Below are 16,217 nucleotides of genomic sequence, written 5' to 3'. Positions count from 1 at the left end.
TACAACCACCATGGAAGAAATTTGTGCTTGTTTTTATTACATGCATAAAATATTTAACGACTCCATTTTCCTCCTAAAAAGGAGGAGGAGAAACCAAACAGTAGCAGAAATGCTTTCTGGAGCCATTGTTCTTGGCCAGGAGGCTACGTTGAAGCAATTGTCATACTAAGTGTTACTGACTTGATTGCTGTTTTATGGGGTACTACTTCTATGTTTCCTCCTCTGTTCTAATCTCATTCCTTGGAGTCTCTCTGACTTAAGTCGGTTTTTGAGGCAAATAGTAATTTAAGGCCTTGCATTTGAAGGAAAAGGAGTGCTGTCCTCCCACTGTTGTAACTTCAGACTTACTTTCTTTCAGTCCCTCTCTTGTAAAATGTCCATCCATTGCAACCCTAAGTCAGTCTTCAAGACTGGTGTGTCAGGATTTCTTGGCTCATTGAAGACCTTACTTATTACTCCTACCTCTCTTCTCCCTGACTCTGCCTTATTTTCTTTCCCTAGGTCAGAAAATCACAAAGTAGCCAGGGGGAGAGAGAGAGAGAGAGAGAGAGAGAGAGAGAGAGAGAGAGAGAGAGAGAGAGAGAGAGAGAGAGAGAGAGAGAGAGAGACTATTAGCTCTCCAAGGAAATGAAATGGGGTTTTCCAAAGCAATGGATCCCTATAGGGTTGACCAAGCAGAGGACAAGTGTTTATGCAACACACATGTCTAGGCATTAAAACAGGTGTATCTTTCTTTATTCTTCGTTTACCCTCCTAAACATTCATGATGTGCAACTATGTAGGTGACCATGTTATTTATGATTATTCAAGCTGAGATACACTTTTGTGTGTGGTAGAGCACTGTTATTATGTTGGGACAATAGGTGAAACCTGAGACTGTCTTGGGAAGATGGTCAACCGGTACACTGCCCCTGGGTGACTTCTCTTTTTAGCCATACTTGAGTCTCTGTGCCTTATTTATAAGTTGGTTCCAAAGATCAAAAAAGCAGTGAACAGTGATTATTATGATTATGTAAATATATCTCATTGCAGAACCAAGTAGAATATGATAATTATGATACCTTCATTGTATAGTTTTTGTTTTTTCTAGAGTTTCTATGGCTTCCCCCTACCCCCACTCCTGCTTGATTTCTGGCTGTTGTTTTGTTTTTCCATATTCTCAAGTTCTTTTGAGCCCCTCCTTTGTTTTTCTTCTCCGGGCTGATGTGATGGCCTCCAGGCTGGTCTCCACATTCACCTTGGACTTCTCTCCATTTCTCTTAGGGAACCGTATTTCCTGGATCAGGTAACTTTTTTTTGCTGGATTTATTCCATTGTTTTCCTGAAGCTGTAAGAGAAAGCTTCGGAGTCTTTGTATATTTGAAGTATCTTTTCTCTGCTTTCCCCCTTGTGTGATAGTATGTTACCACATAGACTTCTAGGGGAAGTGATTTCCTTTTGGAGCTGGTGTCATGATTTCATTGTTTTCTAGTACTGGTTCAGAGGCTTGGCTGACTCTCATTCCTTTTAGTGGATCTCTTTTTCCTCTTCTGGAAACTTCTGAGATCTTCCCTTTAGCCTGGTTTTCTGAAACGTCACCATGATATGTCTAGACTGGGTCTTCTTTTTTCACTCATCTTGCATAATCCACTGTGTTCTCTTTGATGTGCAGTGTTACATCTGTGAAATATGTTACCTCTTTAGTCTTTCTGTAGTCATTTTGGACACCAACTCAGTGGTGGTGGGGCTAATATGGAGTTTGGGATAAGTAGGTCCTTCCGGCCCCAGTTACTTACATGTACTTGTGTCTATTTAATGGGCTCTGGGGGCATAGTGGCTCTGAATTGGACTGTTAAACACAAGGTACTAAGTTTGAAACCACCAGTGGCTCTTGCCTCTCATACAGTCTTGGAAACAAATGGGGCTGGTCTCACCCTGTCCTACAGGGTCACCATGAGTTGGCATTGACTTGATGGCAGTTATTTATTTGTGTGTTTTAGTGCATATTTAGAAATTGATATGGAGTGGCACTGCGAATCATTCCTACTCTGCATACAACTCTCTGCCACCTATTGAAACTCTTCGTCTTCTTCTTACACTCATTTACAGCAGCACTAGGATCACCCTGCAATGGTGCATAAGCATTGGTTTGTTGAACGTGCTCAGTGTGGTTCTAGTGCACAGCGAGGGTTGTGGACTGTGACAGCTCCGGAGCAACTGTTGGACGTGACTTGTTCCCACTACCGACTGTCATGTGAATGCGAGAAAGTCATTTTCTTCCTCTGTACATCTCATAAGGCTGTGAAGACTAAGTGAGATAACCCACGTAGAGAACTTAGGTCAGTGTCTGGTCAGGTCAGCGTAGGAAATAGTAATATTAAAAATAGTTAACACTGATTGACCACATCCAAGTGCTGAAATAAGCACTGTATGTGCGTGATCTCATTGAGCCCATTTCACCCTAGGAGTTAAGTACTATTGTTTATTGTTAGATCAGCAAGTATGATTATCATCCCTATTTTACATATAATTAGAAACTGCAATGGGTTAAGATATTAACAATAAAAGGAAAATTGAGTAAGGTGCCAAAGAAGGGATAATATGTGATCGGTGACTTGAGAGATGAAGAAACAATTGAAAGGTTAAGAACTGGGAATGACATTCCAGATAGACAGTATGCCCTGGGCAAAAGCCAAGTGAAAGTGAAAGAACACAACCTTCCAGAGCCATTTCCACTCCTCTGTTTTTCTAAAAATTACATTTATTAAAATATCAAGCAGACTGCTAGCTCCAGTAGCCTCATTCATCTCCTGTCCCATAACCAAATTAGTTTCACAGCTACTCATTCAAATTCATTCTGTTTAAGGTATGTAGTAACCATATCTGCCCAAATTTGTCGATATTGTACATTTCTCACCCTAATCTATATCTCACCCTCTGATGTCTAATATTCAAATCATGTCTTCTTTCTCTTCTCTAGAATATAGGGGCTGTATGGATCACAATGTGTTATGGATACCATTGCAAAGGATGAGAATTCTGGAACACTCATTTGTGCTCAATCAAAACCGGTTTGTAGACCCAAGAGTCAATTATTCAAACAAAATAAGGGAACTCTGTGGTTTAAGATCAGGAAGCTATGCCTCAGGACTATTCGTTCATCATGTTTATTAACCTGTACACTGAGCAGACAACCCAAGAAACTGGAGTATATGAAGAATTGGAGGAAGACCCATCTGCAGATAACACAACCTTGCTTACTGTCCGAGAAGAGGACTGGAAGCATTTACTGGTTAAGATGAAAAACTCGTACCTTCAGTATGGATTATAACAAAATGTTAAGAAAACCAAAATCCTTACAGCTGAACCCACAAGGAGCATCATGACAAATGGAAAAAGACTGACGTTGTAAAGGGTTTAGTTTGCCTTCGCTCTACAGTCAACGCTCATGGAAGCCACATCAAGAAATTAAGTGATGTACTGCATCGAGCAAATCTGCTACAAAAGACCTTTTTAAAGTATTAAAAAAACAGGAGAACCGATCACAATGATCTACATATAAGCCCCTCCCTGGGGGATGGGCAACAGAAAAGTGGATGAAGGACGACGTCGGACAGTGTAAGACATGACAAAATAATAATAATTTATAAATTATCAGGGGTTCATGAGGGAGGGGAAAAATGAGTTGACACCAAGGGCTCAAGTAGAAAAATGTTCTGAAAATGATGCCAACAAATGTATAAATGTGCTTGACACAATGGATCTCTGTATGGATTATGATAAGAGTTGTATGAGCCCTCAATAAAATGAATTAAAAAATAATGAACTATTAAAAAACAAAAGATATCACTTTGATGATCAAGCTGTGCCTGACTATTCTGTGGTATTTTCAATTGCCCCATATTCACATATTAGCTGAATAGTGAATATGGCAGATTGAAGAAGAATTGATGCATTAGAATTATGGTGTTGGCCTCCCCGATATCGCTGAAGACAAATGGATGCATATGCAAAAGTGGTGAAGAAAACTGATGGTACCCAGCTATCAAAAGATATAACATCTGGAGTCTTAAAGGCTTGAAGGTAAACAAGTGGCCATCTAGCTCAGAAGCAACAAAGCCCACATAGAACCACATGGAAGAAGCACACCAGCCTGCGTGATCATGAGGTGTCGAAAGGATCAGGTATCAGGCACCAAGAACAAAAAATCAAATCATTGTGAATGAGGGGTAGTGCATATTGGGGACCCAAGACCCATCTGTAGGCAACTGGACATCCCTTTACAGAAGGGTCGCAGGGAGGAGATGAGCCAGTCAGGGTGCAGTGTAGCAACGATGAAACATTCAACTTTCCTCTAGTTCCTAAATGCTTCCTCTCCCCCCTACTATCATGATCCCAATCCTACCATACAAATCTGGCTAGACCAGAGGATGCACACTGGTACAGATAGTTACTGGAAACAGGGAATCCGGGGCAGATGATCCCTTCAGAACCAGTGGTGAGAGTGGGGATACCAGGAGGTTGTAGGAAGGGTGGGGTGGAGAGGGGGAACCAGTTACATATAACCTCTTCCCTGGGGGATGGACAACAGAAAAGTGGGTGAAGGGAGATTTTGGACAAAATACTAATATGTATATATGACAAAATAATAATTTATAAATTATTAAGGGTTCATGAGGGAGGGGGGTGAGGAGAAATGGTGTTGGAGAAGAATAATGAATATACCATGGGCTGCCAGAAGGAAAAGCAGATCTGCCTTAGAAGTACAACTAGAATGCTCCTGAGAAGTGAAGGTGGTAGGATTTTGGATATATTTTCAGGAAGGACAAATCCCTGGAGAAGGACATCAATCATGCTTGGTAAAGTAGACAGTTGGTAAAAATGAAAAATCCTTCAATGAGAAGGATTTACATTGTGACTGTAATATTGGGCTCAAAATGCAAGACCAGGCAGTATTTTTGTTCTGTGCATGTGGTCGCTGTGGGTTGGGGCTGGCTCTACGGCATCTAACAACAATGAAATTTTGGTTCCATAAGACTCTGAAGACACATATATCTGACTTTAAACCTCAGCTCTACTTTCTATATTAACGTGTAATTCAGTTTACTGAACCTTTCTATTAGTTTCCTTATTGCTAAATACAGATAATAACCCTTACATCCTGCAGTTGTCATGAGGATGAAGTGAAATAATATTTGTCAAGTGCCTTGTTACAGTGCCTGGAAGAAGCTCACTGAATAACACCATGGTAACCAAAGTAAAGGCTGAAATGCACCTTGCCCTGGCAACATATTCAGAACTCTATATGAAGGCTGAAATGCACCTTGCCCTGGCAACATACTCAGTACTCTATATGAAGGCTGAAATGCACCTTGCCCTGGCAACATACTCAGTACTCTATATGAAGGCTGAAATGCACCTTGCCCTGGCAACATACTCAGTACTCTATATGAAGGCTGAAATGTACCTTGCCCTGGCAACATACTCAGTACTCTATAGGAAGGCTGAAATGCACCTTGCCCTGGCAACATACTCAGTACTCTATATGAAGGCTGAAATGCACCTTGCCCTGGCAACATACTCAGTACTCTATATGAAGGCTGAAATGCACCTTGCCCCGGCAACATACTCAGAACTCTATATGAAGGCTGAAATGCACCTTGCCCTGGCAACATACTCAGTACTCTATATGAAGGCTGAAATGCACCTTGCCCCGGCAACATACTCAGAACTCTATATGAAGGCTGAAATGCACCTTGCCCCGGCAACATACTCAGTACTCTATATGAAGGCTGAAATGCACCTTGCCCTGGCAACATACTCAGAACTCTATATGAAGGCTGAAATGCACCTTGCCCCGGCAACATACTCAGAACTCTATATGAAGGCTGAAATGCACCTTGCCCTGGCAACATACTCAGTACTCTATATGAAGGCTGAAATGCACCTTGCCCCGGCAACATACTCAGAACTCTATATGAAGGCTGAAATGCACCTTGCCCCGGCAACATACTCAGAACTCTATATGAAGGCTGAAATGCACCTTGCCCTGGCAACATACTCAGAACTCTATATGAAGGCTGAAATGCACCTTGCCCCGGCAACATACTCAGAACTCTATATGAAGGCTGAAATGCACCTTGCCCTGGCAACATACTCAGAACTCTATATGAAGGCTGAAATGCACCTTGCCCTGGCAACATACTCAGTACTCTATATGAAGGCTGAAATGCACCTTGCCCTGGCAACATACTCAGAACTCTATATGAAGGCTGAAATGCACCTTGCCCTGGCAACATACTCAGAACTCTATATGAATTCTGGTTATTTTCAAGGTCCTTTCAGGATTAAGTTCTTTTATTATTCATTTGCAATTGCAGCCCCTTGTGAGCTGTTTTCATTCGCCTGTAATGTATTCCAGGGAGCCCCGGTGCTTGAGCTGGGCTGCTTACTGAAAGCTCCGTGTTCTGAACCCTCAGACTGCTCCAGTGCAAAAGACATGGCTGTCTGGTTCCTGGAAAGCTTGCTGCCTTGGGAACCTGGGAGGCAGTTCTTCCATATACTGTAAGCTCTCCGTGAGCCAGAGTCGATTAGGTGGCAGTGAGTTTACTTTTGCTTTTTGGGTGATGCCTTCTAATCTTTATCCTTTGAGACACATACGTGCTCACTTTCATAGCATGTGCATGTGTTTATTCCAGTGTTCATATTGACTGTCATTTTCTAAGTGCTTTATCATTTTTTAAAATTTTGATAGCCATATAATATTCAACTGAGTTGCTAGCTTACAGTTTACTCAGTCATTCCACTCTTGCTGGACATCTGTGGACATAGAATCCATTTTTTATTGTTAGGCTTTTGATGTCTGTCCAATTGCTTTCTACAACGACTGCGCTGCTTTATAGTAACATGGAGGTACTTGTGATATGGCTGTGTCTGTCTCTAAATATTCTACACCTATTTGAAGGGCAGAAACAAACCAAACCAACTCTCCACTGTCAAGTCAACTCTGACTCAGAGTGGGCCTACAGGACAGGGTGGGACATCTTTGGGAGTTTGGGGGCGTCTTGATGGGAATAGAAAGCTCTGTCTTTTTCCCATGGAGCTGGCTGGTGGTTTCCTAAGAAGTTTGAAAAATGACAGCAATTCAGTCTATCAACTCATACATAATAGCCTCGGAATTGTATATAGAGAAGTTTAGAGTTAGGAGATAAAAAAAATGATAGTGTAAGAATAAAAATACCTGATGTGAAAAAAAAATCTACCCCATGATCTAAAAATAAATAAATAAAATGCCTGTTATAAAGGACCTGTAATATAGATTTTAAACCAGGCAATAAAGATATACAAGTTGCTATATTTTACAGCACACAGATACCTGTGCGTGGGACAAAGTGTGGGGGAGAAATCTCTGTGCTCCCCCACCTTCCTTAAGAGTCAGAGATAGCTCTCGATGAAAAATAAGAAAAATCTTAAACAGGAAGGCAGTTCCTTCCTACCAAGACTGTGTGCTGTGCTGTCTACTGCCTGCCTGCCTGCCTCCCAGGAGCTGTCTCAGGGTCTGGGATAGGCTGGAGACACTCGGTGTTCCCAGAGATTGACTTGCGGTGGATGGTGGCCGAGAGAATCCTTGGTTTGTTTTGTTTTCTTTCTTGCTGGAGCTGTGACAGCGGGGAAGTTCGGACTGCTGGTGACCGTCCCCACTGGCTGTGTGGAGGAAGTCAGTGGGAGGAAGAGGAGATGAGGAACAAAGAGGAAGGAAATAAAACTAAACAATGATGAAAGTGGGAAGGGGAGGAGAGAAAAAGTACGAGTGAAAAAATATCTTGGCTAAAACTACGAGGAATTTCCATTTTGCTTGCATCGGTGTTTGGTGGTTCAACTATCTTCATCTACATGTGGCATTTCCAGCTCAACGTTGGACAGCAATTAGGCGGAGAACCCCAAGGATTTCTTTCCCAATCCAGGCCTATTCCTTCCCTTGCCTTTGGACCCCATTGCCCTTGGCCCGCTTTGCTATGATCTCTCTGCTCCAGTGTACCTTTTCGTCCACGATATTCCGTCTTCCTTGTTAGCGTTCATCTGCCTTATGCCAGTCAAATTTCTTGAAAGAGTGCCTATACTTCCTCTGTCTACTCCCTTATTGATTTTTCCCTTCAATCTACTCCCGCAGAGCTTCGGTCCGTGTCTTGGTTATCTAGGGCTGCTGCAGCAGAAATGCCACAGGTGGCTGCTTTCAGCACACGGAAATCTGTTCTCTCACTGTTTCGGAAACGGGAAGTCTGAATTCATGGTGCCGCTTCTAGGGGAATGCTTCTGCTCTCCGAAGGTTCCGGAGGAAGGTCTCTTTGTTGTCTCTTTAAACTTTGGCTCCTGGAAAATCTCCCTGTGGATTCGCACTCCCAAACCCTTGCTTAATTGTTCCTTTTATCTCTTGTGAGATTAAAATCTGGTCTCATTAACAGAAAACACATTCCAAATGGAATTAATACCACAGGCATAGGGCATGTAGTGGCTTAGTGCTCATGCGCTGGGCGGCTAACTGCAGGGTCCCCAGTTCCAAACTACAGAGGCTCTGAGGGAGAAAGATGGGCTTTCTACTCCAATAAAGAGTTACAGTCTCAGTCTGAAGCTCACAGGGGCAGTTCTACCCTGTCCTTTAGGGCTGTTGTGAATCAGCATTGCTTGACGGCAGTGAGTTTGGTGTTTAGTGTCCACAGCAGAACTTCATGGATACTTAACATTTGCTCTTAATTTATAGGGGAACCATACAGTTCCTTTAAGATCTTGCTTAGACACCTCCTCAGGCAATATCCAAGTTCATTACCTGGAAGTTTCCACCTTCCACCAACATTTGAACACAATTCAGACAAATTCTTTAAAAAAAATCATTTTATTGGGGGCTCTCACGGCTCTTATCACAATCAATACATACATCCATTGTGTCAAGCACATTTGTACATATATTGCCATCATCATTTTCAAAACATTTTCTTTCTACTTCAGTTCTTGATATCAGCTCCTCATTTCCCCCCTCCCCCCATGAGCCCTGTCTCCCTTCACTCACAAATTCTTTACGCTGCATGAAAAGCATCCTGTCCCTCGTCTCCCAATCATGTCATCATCTTTTAATGCTATAAGCACATTGAATGCCCATATTTCTAGCAATACAGGGGCTTTCTTTATAGTTTTCCTCACCTCCTTCTGATCCCTACTGAAATTGCCTTTGATGACCATAATCCGTGAATAGTCTATCTTCAAGGCAATCTAGGCTTTTACTATTAGGAGCCTTAAAACTCTTTTTAGCCTCTACCCACTTAACAAAACTTCTTCCACATTTTAAGTATCTGTTTATGCAACACTCCACTCTCGATACCAAATTCTGTCTTAGTTACCTAATACCCAAAAAAGTCACAAGTGAATAATACTAACAAACAGAACTCTGTTAAATTGGAGAACTTTTTTCTCACAGAATTTCTAGAAGTCTGAAGTCAGGGTGCCAGTCAGCTTGAGAGGAAGGTCTTTGTTCCATTTCTGGAGAAAGTTCTTGTCTCGTTGAATTTCTGCCTCCTGGGAGACCTTCATCTGGCCTGGCATCTCTCGCTCCCTCTGAGGAAATGCCATAGGGAGCACGTCTCATCTCCTCCAGCTACACAGGGGCAACAGAGAGCCCGCTCCTCCTCTGTCCAGGGATGATTCCATGAGGCTGAGGTCGGACATTTTCCTACCTGCCCATCGTTAACCTATTCCTATATCCACGGCCCTTCTATGACACGCTGGTCGGCTGGATACAATAACTTGCTTTCATGGCCACACACAACTCACAGACAACACTCACAGCTATGTAAATTTATCAGGGAAGTCAACAGGTCACAAGTCAAGATCAGAAAACATAAAGGAAAATATAAGAAAAACAAGACAAGAAAATATTTTGTCTGTAGCATCGCCTCTTATCTATGCCACCAGGCACATCCGTCTCTGGTCTTCAGCTCGGCAGCCACTGCCTTGCTTGAACACCTGTCAGAAAGCTCCCCGTGTACTGATTAATGCCAAAGGCACCCCACTCTGCAAGCCAGCCTCCTGCCCAAAGTCACTCGGCTGTACTGATTCTGTGGGCTGAGAAGCCCTCTCTCTGTTATATGGTGTTGGCACTGCTGCTCTGCCCTGTCTCCTGGTCTCCACGCTGTTCCTTTGCTGCCTCTTTATGTAGGGATCTTGGATGTGTGTCAATCCTGGCGCTTCCTTCTTGATGGTTGTAGGAGTCTCTCTTCTTGCTTTGAACCCACCACTCCCATGTGGGCAGAGTCATGTGGATCCCAGGTCAGTGGGAACGTTGCATGGCCCCTACAGCTTCCAGGTTGGCAGCCCACATGAGGCAGACACAGAATGCAAGCAACCAGGAGGGCAAAAGGGAAGAGAGAGAAGTGCCCATGGTCTCTCTTAAAAAAAGGCCACACCCCTAAGGGGGCATCACCAGGCTGTGAGCTGACTGATAGGTTAGACCCCACCCCTACACTTTCACACAGGTTCAAGTTGACATAGAATCTGCCATAAGCTGATTCCACTGCTGTTGGCTTCTCCCCCGCTCCAAATTGCATAGTTTCACAGCACCTTGACTTTGTATTCATTCACTAGATATGTATATTTTTCTATTTATTGTTTCTCCTCTCCATGGCAGTGTAAGTCCTGGGCATCACAGCCCCAGTACTCACTGCTTTGCCTGATGATGACAACAGGACAAAGGCCTAGTGTCGGGTGTCCCTCATATCCCAACAACGGGCAGCTGTCTAGTTGCCCACCATTTAGGGAGCGCACATCTTTAGTCAGTTTTTAAAACGATATCCGAGGTCCTGGAAGAGGATGGCATAAGTGTCCAATATGGTTGACGCGGCCTCTTCACCTCCCTAGACAGATGTCTGGGAGCTTGCTTTGCAAGCCCTGCGCAAAGCTAAGGTATCATTAGGGTGGTGTGCACGATGTGCCCTGTTGTCTAGGGGAAGTTTTGGTGTTTTTATGTTAGGCCTTACCCCCACCAGCCCCATTGTTCTTGGTTGTTTAACTTCGATTCTGTGCAATTACCGGTGCAGCCTTTGTTTGCCGGGATGAAATTGCTGAGAATCTGCTCCATTTGAGAGTCCCCAACAGAGCACTGTGGAGAGGGATCTAGAAAAACCTGCTCTGAGGGAACCAGAAGGACAAGGCAGGATGTAATGACGTATTTGAAGGATGGCCTGGGCTTCGCGGCAGACACACTGGCTGTGGCTGCACTGAGGGAGCAAGCTTTGCAGGGCAGTGGGAAGGGGGCAGGGTGGTAGTCTGCAGAGGAGTTGTAAGGGCCTTCCTGGGCACAAAGTCTGCAGTGGGAAGGGATGGGAAGAAACACCGGGCCACTGTGACCCACAAACAGTACTAGGGGATTTTTTACTATAAGCAAGCAGTTTCTCATGTGCGTGCGTGTGTGTGTGTGAACATTTCCTCTGCCCTGGTGGAGGGTGGACCAGGAACTACGGCACAGAGGAAGAGACTTATTAAGCCTTGGTCACCCCTGCCTCCAGAAAAACCAACCTTTCTTGCTCTTTGTGGAATGAGACACACCTCCCCAGGGCAGACCGGATTTCCATCATCCCCATTGCTTATTAAAATAAACAACAACAATCTCCGACTCCTCCCCTAACAAATCTTGCGATTCTGCAGAAGCAAGAGGGCTGGGCTTACTCTGGACATGTTAGAGTCCTTGACAAAGGCCGTCCCGCTGGGTAACATGGAGGCTAAGTGACTAGAGGACCCTCAACATGTGAACTGACATAGTGGCTGCAACAGTGGACCTCAGCGTAGCGACAATGGGGAGGCTGGCGCAGTGCCGGCTTTGGTTCTGTTGTTCATGAACCTAGTAGATGGGCACCTCACAACAACAGGAAAGGCACACAAACAGGATGGGCCCCGGAGCTGAACCCTGGATGGCCCTCTCTGTAAAGATAAGGAAGAGTCACCTCCCACCAGGAACCCTCCTCGTCCTGGGCCTCTGTCCGACGGGCCCGCAGGGTCCCCAGTCACCTGGGGAGGTGGGCGGGAGGGCGCCGGCAACTCCTCCCAGTGCGTCTTCCCAGGTCTCGCTCCTCCTCCTCTCCGCCTCCCCGCCCTCCCCGGGCCTGGCTTCCCTGCCGCAGGTGTTGGCTGGGGTGGGCCACCAGCCCGCCCACCTTTTGGCCCGCGGCGGGCGGCGGCCTCTCTTCGCCGGGCGCTGGGCGAGCGTGCGCGGCGGGGGACGCGCGGGGCCGTGCGGGCGAGCGGCCGCGGGGCTCCGGGCTGGGCGGCGCGCCGGCGGTGGCCGCGGGGCTGGGCCGCGGGCTGGCGCCACGCCCCCGAGGTCCGGCGGGCGCGGGAGCCGGCGCTGGGTTTCTGTGAACTTGGAGCCGGGCCGCGCGAGGCTCGGCCGGGGGATGCGGCGGCGGCGGCGGCGACAGCAGACGCTTCCTGGTTTGCAGCTCGCCGAGCGGGGGAGAGCGTGAGCCGGCCGAGGCGGGGGCAGGAGCAGTAGCCGGAGGAGGCCGGGGCTCACCGGACGGGTCGCTCCGGCTCGCCGGGGAGAGGAGCTTCGCGTCCCTGGAGAAGGGGCGAGTCCCGCGCGAGCCCCTGGGAAGCGCTGCGCTCCAGAGGGACGGCGGGGCAGCTGCTGCCCGCCGAGGGCCGCGCGCCCGGCGCCCCTCCTCTCCCCCTCGGGGCCGAGGGCGGGCAGGAGGGCAGGAGGGAAGGGCAAGGTCCCGCGGAGACGCCAGAATGGCCGGTCTTGGGGGCCCTGAGCGCTGCTTTTCCAACCAACTGCCCCCCCTCCGCCCGCCGCGAGAGCTGGCCTGAGCCGGGGCTCCCCGCTTCGCCGCCGCGAGCCAGCGCGACCCCCCGGGGCCGGGGCAGCGGTGCCGGCATGTCGTCCAGCACCATGAAGTTCAATGGCTACTTGCGGGTCCGCATCGGCGAGGCCGTGGGGCTGCAGCCCACCCGTTGGTCCCTGCGCCACTCTCTCTTCAAGAAGGGCCACCAACTGCTGGATCCCTATCTGACGGTGAGCGTGGACCAGGTGCGCGTGGGCCAAACCAGTACCAAGCAGAAGACCAACAAACCCACCTACAACGAGGAATTCTGCGCCAATGTGACCGACGGCGACCACCTCGAGCTTGCCGTCTTCCACGAGACACCCCTGGGCTACGACCACTTCGTGGCCAACTGCACTCTGCAATTCCAGGAGCTGCTCCGCACGGCCGGCACCTCGGACACCTTCGAGGGCTGGGTGAGTAGCCGGAGCCTCCCCTTACTGCCCACTGGGCTCCCTTTAGCACCCTCCGCGTTTCAGAGCTCCCGCGGCTATCTCTTTCCCGCCGCCTCCCGGAACTCCGTGTCGGGAGGGAATTCCCTGCAGACCTCCGTGCTCGCTCAGGTGACCGCGGCATCGGCATCGGTGACACGGCCGGGATGGGTGCCTGTGGGAGCAAGCGTGTCACCGGGAAGCTGGTCTGGATGGGCACAATACCCGTTTGGGGTTGTTTATGGAGCTGGATTAGGCGTGGGGGCCACCCCAAGACGGGGAAGGTCTGATGTGAAAGCAACTTGATTTGGGTAAGGTGCTTCCAGCGCCGCTTGGGAGAAATCAGAACATTCTCAGGAGTATTATTCATCGTGTTTACGGATCCCTCTTGCTTCAGCCGCGCAGACGTGCACACGTGTTTCAGCATGCATGCCCTTTACACCTCAAAGGTACAGAAAGCGCACTGCCTGAGATCGCTGTGTCTGGGTTGTAGTTTTCTAAGATGAAATTTTCCAGTGCCTTTGGTGCACTCTAAATCTGAGAGCTGAGAGTCCTGCACTTGGATCTCTGCTGCTGGAGATCCCCGAGGAGTGAGGAGTGCGGGCCTTCTCACCCCTGTCACCTGTGTCTTGAGATGTAGCTTCCCACAACTTCCCACTTGTTTCTCCGTTTTTCACTTACTCCGGTGAGACAGAGTGCCTACTGTACGTCAACGAACATTTACAGGGTACTGTGCACAGCGTTCAGACGCATGCCCTTCCTACCGTCTTTAAGTCACGATTACCGCTTGTAGATTAAGTGAGCGTCGCCATTAAGGTGGTCTAGTTGGGTAAAAAGGAGCAAGCTCCCTGAAGACTCAGGAGTTTCAAGTTCTGGAGTTAATTCCAACCCAGAATGTGAATCAGCATTGAAAACCGTTTTGAAATCAAGATGGAGTGGAATCAGTGTGCTACTGATGGAGACTCATTTATATAGTCATTTTATACGTTGGAGAATTTGTACTTTGACTGTAAATACTTTAGTTTCCGGATGGTTTGTGGAGAGATCTCTTTTTAAAAGTAGAAGTTTTTTTAAAAAAAGCATAAAAGAGGCATGCTGCTTATATAACCTATCATCAGATTATATGGAGCTAGAAAGGAGACCTGTTGGTGGTATCAGGAGTGGCCAGTCCCTGGAAAAAGCCGCAGTGGATGGTCAGTGAAGACAAGGAAGGGGGTCAGGGCTGCGACAATAGGCTCAAAGATCATGGCAGTTGTGAGGATGGTGCAGGGCTGGGCAGCGTTTCCTTCTGTACCACCTCAGGTACCGAGTAACGGCTGCAATAAATTCCCCCTCAGCCTGACTTTGTGGAATTTCAAAGTGGACTGGAGAGAAATGGCTCACTGTGTAGTCAGAGACTTCTGTTTTGCCCTGTGAGTTTTAGGATCTGAAATGGAGGGGAAGGTCGGCATCACCGTGGAATGAATGAATCATGAGTGGCGAGGAGGTCACCTGGGCCATGCGCACAAGGAAGTGAGTTCCGAAGCACAGTGGTGTAGCTTGCCTGGTGACCATGCTTCTCACCTCCAGCCAGGCTGGTCCCTCGTCACTTGGCGGCTGCACATTTGATTGACCAGGGAAGCCTTTTAAAACTCACTTTTAGAGAGACTGAGTAGGAATCTCTGGTGGTGGGGTTGCAGTGTCAGTGTGTTTTGGCTCCCTGAGTGATTCCAGTGTACAGCCAAGATTGGAAGCCTTTGTCCTAAATAAAGGCCAAGGACCCGAAGGAGCATAAATATCCAGGCTGCCTGACCAAGTGGAGGTGTGCCAAACTGCTTAGTGTCCCACTGGATAAACAAAGAGTTTCAAGTAAATTACTAGATTTACAATGCTCTGAATTAATTAAATAAATGTAATGTTTTGGAAAACGTAGTGTTGCCAGGCTAAGGTTCGCAATTACATGACCTTCAAACCAATTATTTGTATACATGTTAAGCAGGGATTTATTTATTAGTTTTTAATCATTTTATTGGGGCTTATACAACTTTTATTACAATCTATACATCCATCAATTGTGTAAAGCACATTTGTACGTTTGTTGTCCTCATCAGTCTCAAAACATTTGCTCTCCATTAAGCCCCTGCTATCAGCTTCTTGTTTTTTCCCCTCCCTCCCCGCTCCCTCACGAACCCTTGATAATTTATAAATTATTATTTTGTCATATCTTACACTGTCCGATGTCTCCCTTCACCCACTTTTCTGTTGTCCATCCCCGAGGGAGGAGGTTATATGTGGATCCTTGTAATCGGTTCCCCCTTTCCACCCACCCTCCCTCCACCCTCCCGGTATCACCACTCTTACTACTGAAGGGATCATCTGTCCTGGATTCCCTGTGTTTCCAGTTCCTATCTGTACCTGTGTACATCCTCTGGTCTAGCTGGATTTGTAAGGTAGGATTGGGATCATGATAGTGAGGTGGGTGAGTGGAGGGGAAGGAAGCATTTAAGAACTAGAGGAACGTTGTGTGTTTCATCATTGCTACACTGCACCGTGACTGGCTCATCTATTCCCCGAGACCCTTCAGTAAGGGGGTGTCCAGTTGCCTACAGATGGGCTTTGGTACTCTGCTCTGCACTCCCCCTCATTCACAATGATAATGAGTTTTTGGTCTTTGATGCCTGATACCTGATCCCTTCGACACCTCATGATTACACAGTCTGGTGTGCTTCTTCCATGTGGGTTTTGTTGCTTCTGAGCTAGATGGCCACTTGTTTACCTTCGAGAAATTTTTTTTTTAAGTGGTGGATATTTTAAAGCTGAGGATTAGGCTGTTGTTCAGAAAATAATCTGTGGACTTTGGAAATCTATGCAATGCATGTTTGTTTTTTAAATGATCACATTTATAGATCAAAAAATCCTTTTGAAATTTGGATTGACAGATGTATATCAAATCTACATATCA

The 16,217-nt window shown here is 46.8% G+C and overlaps 1 protein-coding gene across 1 annotated transcript in view; it reads left to right on the top strand.

The window, feature by feature from the left end:
* Positions 1-12,837: 12,837 nt before the first annotated feature.
* The window catches only part of PRKCH (protein kinase C eta), a 248,178-nt gene continuing 244,798 nt past the window's right edge, over positions 12,838-16,217 (top strand). The window contains exon 1 of the mRNA XM_075530840.1: positions 12,838-13,261. Within this exon, the coding sequence (XP_075386955.1) occupies positions 12,899-13,261 (363 nt within the window). The 5' untranslated portion in view covers positions 12,838-12,898. The remainder of the gene's footprint in view (positions 13,262-16,217) is intronic.

This window comes from Tenrec ecaudatus, chromosome 14 (genome assembly GCF_050624435.1).
Source record: "Tenrec ecaudatus isolate mTenEca1 chromosome 14, mTenEca1.hap1, whole genome shotgun sequence".
Lineage (NCBI taxonomy): Eukaryota > Metazoa > Chordata > Mammalia > Afrosoricida > Tenrecidae > Tenrec > Tenrec ecaudatus.
The sequence above is the reverse complement of the archived record's forward strand: the minus strand, read 5'-3'. Positions and strand labels throughout refer to the sequence as shown.